Raw genomic sequence first — 9,077 nt, forward strand, 5'->3', positions numbered from 1 at the left:
GGATGTCAGAGAAAATCACTGAATGGGTGTCAGCTGGGGATTAATGATCAAATCCTTCTTGACTGCTCTCTGGAAAGGAGTGGTTAGTTAGGCCTGGTCATCGGCTTCTGAACAGTGGACTCTGGATCATTATGAACTTTATTGGTTCCGATTTGTTTACCAAGCTGTTTTATGGATTAATTTTCAGGCAGATGCCCTTTTCCCAAGTACTGCCTCTGGGTAAGCAAGGACGGAGCAGCACTGTTAGCCCAGACCTCTCTGCCACAAACCCTGCCCGCCATAGCTGGGTGGAATGCACGGGAGTCCCTGGCAACACCTGGGCCAGTTGAGCCTGGTGAGTCAAGTCTACAGGTGTGTCCCAAAGGAAATAAACCAAGGTGCCAAATATCACTGCAGTGTTGCTTCACATGAGTGAAAAACTGGAAATGATCTAAATGTTCAACATTAGGAAAATGGCTTCACGAATCATGGTAGATCCATACAATGGCATATACAGCCTCTCACACTCACACTGATGACAGACTTTTAATGACCTAGGGAAAGGTTATGGTCTTAAACAACAAAACGCCCTGTATGTAAAATGACACATAGTTTTGGTCAATAAGGGAGAAGAAGCTGACACGGAAGATCCCCCTTGCTACTTCAAACACATGGAAATGCTGATACAACGACAAATTTTAAAATTATATGACCAAGCTGGAAAACAAAACAAAACCAAACCCCGCAATCAAACAGACAATAACAGTAGAAAGGAAATCTTCAGGGGCCAAAAACAAAGAGGGAATTTGGCATCAGAGCTGAGCTGAGTGAGCCAGGCAGGGTAGGGGTGGAGATGTGTGTGAGAGCCAGAGCACGCAGGCGCCTAGTCATCTAAAAGGACTCCCGGGCACATGGCTTCATTCCCTCTGGGAGTGGGAAGGGGGCCACCTGACCTGCATCAAACCAGATTCACAGAGAGCTGCTCTACCCCTCAACTAGGCACCAGGGAAACTCCACCCACCGGCCTGGGGAGGGGCAAAGAATCTTGTCATCCATCCACGGTCATGCACTACCTTTGTAACGGTCTATGAATCTGTAATTATTTCAAAACAGTTTAAAAGTTGGGGAGAAGGTTCAAAGAAAGAAACCCATTCCTTAGATGAAGCTGCAACCTCCTCCCTTAGGCTTTCTATACATGTCCTAACTCTCTCCTCGAGGGAACCTAAACCATATCTGCTCAGAGATTTACAGACAGTGAGCCTGTGCCCGGAGACTCTTCTTTTGGCCAAACAGCCCAAAGCACCTCCCCTATCCCTTCGGGCATGTCAACTCTCAGTTCCCAAATCCTTTTGAACTGATGTATTGGTCTAAACTCAGAGTCCTGCTCTTGAAGACATGACATGATTAGTAATTAAGCAGGGGACACAGATGTAAACTATAACTGACCCCAACAAACTGGGGAGTGCAGTCACCCAAAAGATAACAGATGTTGGCAAACAGATGGCCAATTCTGTGGCCCGATGTGGGTCTCGGCATTTTCATTCCACTGTGCGCCTGGCCTTAGGAAGACCTGGGTGCTAGCTATGCCCACGGTCAGAGCCAGTCTCCCCGCCTGACTTGTGGTGGTCACCCCAGGGTTTCCAGAGTCCTCAGTGAGATAGGCCCTGGGAAGGCATCGCTCCCCAATTTTGAGGAGGCGGCAGCTGAGGCCGAGAAGGGAAGGGACTGGCCAAGTTCACATAAAAGGTCCCTAAGAAGCAATAGCGTTTTCAGTCACAACAGCAGCTGGGATACTGTCAGCCAACTTCCCACTTAAAACCACAAAAGAAGCCACTTAAATAAGCATCATGAAAGCGGAAACCTAAAGAAAGTAGATATTTATGGAATACATTTATACCTGTTTGCTTTGCATGTTCCTTACCTTGTATTTTGCTTTGCTTAAGCAACTTGGGGTGTAGGGCATGGAGGACTAGTCTCTCCAAGAGAGTGGGCTTGGCAATGGCAGGAGACAGCCATTCCTCCATCTTATCAGGTGTTACGGGGTAAGCGCCAGGCACTGAGCAGAGGTAGATTCACCACAAAGCTAATGAAACAGGAGCCCCAGGCCCCTCCCTAGCACAGCCCCTTCATGATCTTGCAGCTAATTTGGTGTTTTCTCCAAAGGGCCCCCTAAATTATAGAAGACCCAGGCCCTACTAAACCTGATCCGCCCCTTTGAGGTTGGTGTTCATTTTCCCTTAGCTCCAGCTTGGGGAGAACCATGTGTCTGAGAGGGAATGTGGGCATTGCAGTGAGAATAAGGAAAGATCACCCACTTGCCTTGAGCTTCTCAGCAGCGTCTTCTATCTGGGTTATGTTGCCAACTTGCTCCTGCTTCTTGGATGCCAGCCGCGTTAAACATTCTTGGGTGAATTTCTGTATGTGAAGGAGTCAGGAGAAAAGCCTTAATGCTGTCCTTTTCATGATAACAAAGCACCCCAGGGGTCATCACCGCTCACCCTGTATTTTTTTCAGCTGAGGTATCTGAGACACAGGTGAGGTGACTTGCCCAAAGTTAAGAGGCAAGTTGGAGAATCAGCTGAAACCAGGGACCCTCTGATCCTCAGAGGCCCTCATCAGGTATTCTCCAAATATTGATGCACCCCCTTTTCTCTAGGACAGTCCTGCTTGTGACCTGCTTTTCCAGGCCCTCAAATAGGACCCTTAAGGCAAGCAGTTTGGGGGCAGGGGAAGAGCATTCACTTCTAGAGTGAATACTGAGTACCTAATACATGCTGGGCCCTGTTCCAGGAGCTGCCCTCATGGAACTTGCATCCAGGGTTGGTCTGTGTTCCTCTGCCTGGATTGGGGTTCAGAAGACCTGCATGTGGGAGAGGCCTGTGGGGTTTGTGATCTCCCTCACTGGAGATGGCTCCCTTTCATATCTCTGATTTTTACAATTGCCATTTCTCCAAAGGTATGCTCTGGGACCCTCTCTCTACCAGGTGTGACCTTACCTCCATCTTACCTTCTTACATCCCACCTTACACTCAGCTGCTGGGATGACGGGGAGCTTCCCGAGGGCAGGCTTGCTCCATTCTTGGCTCCCCTATAGGGACCAGGGGGTGACCAAAAGTGTTTGCTGAATTACCAGGGGCTGCCACCTTCAAGTGGACAGCTGAAGCCACCCAGCAAGTTATGAGCCAGAGCCCCAGAGTCAGATGGGAACTCCTTAGTCTGAGTCTCAGTTCTCCTTCCACATGACCTGGGCAAATGACCTCACCTTTTTAAACCTTGCTTTTCTCAGCTGTAAGCATGGGGATAACCCCACAGAATTGCTCTAGAGAATGAGAAGTACACAAAGTGCTTGATGTAGTGTTTGGAAGACAGTAAGTGCTCAACAGGTGTAGCTCTTATTTTAACACCCAACAAGCATTTGCTACTGTGTGCAGTTTTAGTCTAGGAGGAGGGTTGGGAGTGAGTAAGCAGTGGGGCTGGGAACACAATAGAAACCCAACTATAAGCTACAGCCTCAACTTCCAAGAGCACATCCTTACCCCACTGTGATTTCTAAGGCTTCAAGTCTAGATCCTGTCCATCAGCCAAAGACAACCCAGCCTCCTGGTGCTTGTGCTTTCCAGTCACAGGGTGCTTCTCCTGTCCAGGTACCTGGTGAAACCCCATTTATTCTTTATGGCCAGCTCCAATGGTACCTCCTCCAGGAAGTCTTCTGGGCTTCCTGTCCCTGGTTCACAGTGTCCTCTCTTTGGCTCCCTCTGACCACTGCCTCAGGCTTCCCAATTATAATACTTACCATACTGTATTGTCAGTGTTTGTTCTCCCCCAACTAGCCAAGGAACTCCTCCAGGTCAGGGAAGAATTGATCTATGTACTGAATAGATGTCTAATGAATGAATGAATGAGTGGATGGATGATGGATGAACAGATAGATGAGTGGGTGGGTGTGTGGAGGCAAAATGGGTAGGGTGGGGGGCACCTGCCTATGAGACCCAGAAGCCATATCTCTGAAAGTAGCCTTGTTAACTCTGAAAGCAGCCTTTTGAGAAGCTACTATTATTACAGCCATTTTATAGATAAGAAAAGGAAGACCTGGGAGGCAGAAGCAGGTATTGAATCCTGGACCCCACCTGCTAGAATGGCCCCAACATGGCCCGTTCTCAGCTTGGAGCTCCAAGGTTGTCACAATGTGATGGTGTTAATTTGTGCTGTGCAGGGGGATAGGTCACTGTGGGGGTGACTTAATCACTGAAGACTTCTTAAAGTTGGAAGTGGTAGAATCAACTTCTGTGACAGGAGGGCCCGTCTAGCCTAGAGAGGTGGGGGGATTTGACCAGAGTCACTGGACAAGTCGGCCACAAGGCTGGAACAAGAGTTCAGAACCCCCTTCCACTATGAGGATTAAGCATAGGTGAGAGCTTCACAGTGAGCATGGGCCGTTGGGGGCAGTTCAGCTGGTGGAGTCCTGGGTTCAAGGCCCGTCTCTGCCTCCAGAACCTTCTTCTTCTTATTCACGAAGTGGCCTTCTAGCTCCCTCCAGGCTGTTAAGAGCGAGGAATGGAGCGGATGTGGAGGGGGAAGCGCAGAACGGGGTAGCAGAGGGCCGCTGAGGGCGTTCCCGGGGCGACCGGGCCAGGCCGTCCGCAGTGGCTTTCCGGAGCTACACGGCGGTTTTCTAGGCAGAAGGGATTTTTTTCATCTTTGTTAAGAGGTAGACATTCTTCCGGGCCAAAGGCAGTGTGATGGACCCATCGTGGAGGACGAGGTCCTGGATATCTGGGGACCACCTAGGGTACCCAAGTTCTCACTCTCAAACCCACCTTTTCTGAAGCTTAATTGATGGCCTTGGCTCGCCGTTGCCCTTTTTTGGGCCTCAGTTTCTCTTTCTGAACAATAGCTCGGCCGCCTAGATGGTCTCCGGCCGCCGTGGGGTCCTGGTCCCAACCGGTAACCGTTAGTGGCACGCCCCTCTCCGCCCGTTACTCGGGGGCTCGCGCCCGTCCTTACCTGCACGCGCGCCGCCTCCTCCCGCGCCAGGTCGACCGGGTGGCCGCGGTGCGCGCCCAGCAGCGGGCAAAGCGCGCACACGCAGCGGCGGCAGCGGCGACAGAAGAGCTCGGCCGCGCGGTCGCCATGCTCCGGGCAGCGCCAGCCGCGCGCGTCCTCGGGCTCCGCGGGGCCCAGCCCTCCAGGTGTCCTGCTTAGCGCCGCCGTGCCCGCCATTTTCACCCGTTTCGGGCCGCTGCGCCGCAGCCGGGGGCAAGCAGGGAATCGAAACTTGGGCGGTGGGGCGGGGCGCTCTGGGTCGGCCCAGTTCCGGGAGGGAAGGACGAACTACAGGGCGCCCCCGGCCGGGGGACACTCGCAGTATCATCACCCTCGGGGCAGCAGGGTGCTCTCCGGCCCACCTGCCCTGGCAGGGAGGGCTCAGGCCCGGTCTAGCCGGCTCTGTGTCTGGCCTGGAGGCGGCCACAGCACATTGGGGGCTTGCTTCTAATGGGCTAACTGGAAGGAGGTGGGGTTCCCTGCTAAGTGACGCTCGTCAGGAACCAAAGTTGGCTGTGGCCTTCCCGGATGCTGTGCATTACTTACACTTTTCCCTTTCCCTTAATTGTCTCTTGCCCTTTCCCCAAGAGAATTAGCTATTCCCTCAATTGTGGAAAATCACTCTGGAAACTCCAGTTGCCCCCATGCTAAAGTTTCAACATCCACGGAAGTGAATGGGTACAGCCATTATGTAAAACAGTAAGGAGGTTCCTCAAAAAATTAAAACTAGAGCTACCACGTGATCCAACAATCCGGCTTTTGGGTGTATATTCCAAAGAATATGAAGTCAATATCTCAAAGAGAGATCTGCACGTCCATGTTCACTGCAGCATTATTCACAATAGCCGAAATACGGAAATAACATGTTTCCAAGAATGGATAAAGAAGATGTGGTATATGTATGTATATATAGTGAAATGTTATTTAGACTTAAAGGAAATCCTGCCATTTTCAAAGTGAATGAGCCTGAAAGACATTATGCTAAGTAAGATAAGCCAGACAGAGAAAGACATATACTGTATGGTATCTAAATATGTGAATCTGAAAAAAAAAAAAAAGTCAAACTCATAGAAACAGAGTGGAAGGGTAGTTGCCAGAGGCTAGCGGAAAAAGATGGAGTGAAGGAAAAGGGTACAAACCATCAGTTACAGAAGGCATAAGTTCTGGGGATCTAATGTACAGCATGGTGAATATAGTTAATAATACTAAATTGTATACTTGAAATTTGTTGAGAGTAAATCTCAGATGTTCTCACCACACATGAAAAATGGTAACAATATGAAGTGATGGATGTATTAATTAACTTGATTGTGGTAATCACTTTACAATGTATTTATATATTAAATCATCACATTGTACACCTTAAGAAATCACATACAACCTAAGTAGATACAATTTTTGTGACTCATACGTCAGTAAAGCTAGGGAGACATCTCAGCTCTCACCTACAAGGCCCTTGGCTCTTCGTACACTTAATACCCTTGATCTCTGCCCTGTCTGTGCTCCATCCTTTGCTCATTTCCAGACCAGGGAACAAGTAGTTCCAAAGAGTGCTCAGAACACTCTTTTCCCCATATGCCCATTGCCCCATTTATTCCTGTTTATCCTCCAAGTTTCTGCCTAAGTATCAAGAAGCCTTTCTTGCATCTCCCAGAGCAGCCTGCACATCCCCTGCCCAGGCCCTGCCCTTCCTTCCAACTACGACTGAAAACTGATTGGAGGGCAGGAACCAAGTCTGTCTTGCCTGTTTCCCAGCCTGGTTTCTGGCCCAAACAAATAGGTACTTACAGGTATTTTCAAAAGTTCACTTTATGCCACCTTGCTTTTACGAAAGACCTGTATTAGTACTTGTTTTCCCTAACAAAGAAATCTGAAGTGAAGTTTCCCTTGCATGCAAAAAGCGAAAAGAGCATTCAGTGTTTGTTTTGCAGGGAGCCATTATAGAGGCAGCGTGCACCCCCCACCCCGTGCACCCCAAGCAGTGAGAGTGGCACCGCCAAGCTCCTTCCTGGGGAAGGAGCACTCAGCATGTCAACATTAAGCAGGCATAGCTTTGAACTGTATCTGTGAGCATTTGTGCTTTATCTTGATTTATTTTGTGTATCTGTTAGCACGATGTGTTAATGTTACTGCTTCTTCACTTTAGCCATTTTGACTTATGAAAGATTTCACAAGAACCTCTACTTTTCAGATAGTGAGGGAAATTGGTATTTATGAAACAAATCAAGAAAAGGAAAGCTCTATGTATTAAAATGTCTAGGCAGATGTTTATTATTTTATCACATTCTTTCCATTGCACGATTCCACATCTATTTATATTTTCACTTTTATTTCTTTATATTATTTTATTTTTTTTTTACAAAGGTACAAGGAATTTCAGAAACAACATTAAACCAATCAAACTGTTTCAGGCACGGTTTCATATGAAAAGCATAGATTAATTTCTCACTTCCTGCTTCCCTCTATGATACAATCTCAATGATTGCAGAGCTAAGGTGGATACACCCCAAAGCTCATCTCCCAGGGCTGTCTTCATTCTCAGAAAGTTCCTGAGTCAACAGTCAGGGGGCTCCCAGGATATGGAGTAAGGAGATGAGTACACATTCTGCTTGCCCTGAGCCTGAGGGCCCTGCAAGTGCTGGGCAAGTCCCATTTCATCAGGCAAGAACATAAATGTAATTTTAAAAAATGGCTTAAAAAAATATCTGATAAAAATTACCTATCCCTCTCCCTTGCTGTGAAATAATTTAAATAATTTACCATAGATGTAAAAAAAAAAAGAAAAAAGAAGTTTGTTCATGGATGCCTTCGTAAGCATGAGGTCTGGGTCCCTTAGGGGCGGGGAGAGCTTGAGAAGGGCGGGATGGCTCTGTGAAGAGGAGGCATGCAGGCAGCTTCCCAGACCAGCCCCACCTCCACGCCTGGCAGCCAGTGCCTTTGGGCTTGGGCTTGACGATTCTTCATTCTCTGAGGCTAGGTCTTCCCTTCTGAACGTGGGGATCATTAACGCCTAGCTGACCCGTATTAGAGTAGGATGTGTCAGTGAGTGGAGGTGGGAGGACTACGTAAACTGCGAAGTGCTGGCCACAAATGAGGTGGGAGAGGTAATCCCATCCAGCGGAGCTCTGATTCCCTGACAATGCCTGGGATTTGGCCTTTGGCAAGCTTGGCGGGCCCCAGCAGCTGAGTAAACACGACAAGGATCGTGGGCATCTAGCATGTGCGGGCACACAAGGTGACTGTAGCCTCACCTAGCGGAGGGGGCAGTCAGGAGCACAGAGCCCTTATCGTGTTGCAGCTGGGGGTCCCAGAGACACCCTGGATAATGCTTCTTGATGTTTTTAGGAGCTTCCAGCCTGGGCTTAGAAGATGGAGTTGGAGTCTCAGAACCTGTCTGGTACTCACTGTCCTCATCTTTACTGCAAATAGGTAAAGTTGACTAGCCCAGTGGGTCTCTATCCTCACTGTATTGCAGAATCACCTGGAAACTTATAAAAACATACACAAGGCCAGGCCCTACTCTGGAGATTGAACTTCAGTTGGTCCAGGATTGGGCTTGGGTATCTATTTCCTGAATGCTCCCAGGGGATTCTAATGTACAGCCTGGGTTGAAACCTACCAGGCTAGGTGACCTCCTGCTGTTCCCATCTTGGCTCCAGAATCATCCTGTGCAATGGGCAAAACTCATCATCTGCACCTCCTTGGCAAGGAGGGGCACATTTAACTCCCAACATTCCCCATCTCTAGCTGGGCTGCTGTATTGACCACTGAAAAAGAGAGAACCTTAGAGAAAGGGCTCAGAACACAGATTCATAAAGGAGGGACACAGAAAAACTCTCAGGCCAGAAGGGAAGGTCAGGGCCAACTGGTCCCACTTCCTTGCCTGGTGTAGTCATCCTACTCCAGAAGCCTTCATGGGTGGCCAGCCATGGGGTTCTGCTGGCACACTTCCAGTGTGGGGCTCACTACCTCCTGGAGACTTCTTTTACCCTGGCCTGAAATCTGCTTACATCATCCTGGAGGCAGGCTCTGTGACCTGAGGGCTTTGGTGGTGG

General features: G+C 49.0%; 1 protein-coding gene across 1 annotated transcript in view; it reads right to left on the reverse strand.

Annotated features, from left to right (window-relative positions):
* TRIM14 (tripartite motif containing 14) overlaps nt 1-5,201 on the reverse strand; it is a 32,444-nt gene extending 27,243 nt beyond the window's left edge. The window contains exons 1-2 of the mRNA XM_072959797.1: nt 4,984-5,201; nt 2,299-2,394 (exon numbers count right to left, since the gene is read on the reverse strand). Of these exons, the coding sequence (XP_072815898.1) occupies nt 2,299-2,394; nt 4,984-5,199 (312 nt within the window). The 5' untranslated portion in view covers nt 5,200-5,201. The remainder of the gene's footprint in view (nt 1-2,298; nt 2,395-4,983) is intronic.
* Nucleotides 5,202-9,077: the final 3,876 nt, after the last annotated feature.

This window comes from Vicugna pacos, chromosome 4, assembly GCF_048564905.1.
Source record: "Vicugna pacos chromosome 4, VicPac4, whole genome shotgun sequence".
NCBI lineage: Eukaryota > Metazoa > Chordata > Mammalia > Artiodactyla > Camelidae > Vicugna > Vicugna pacos.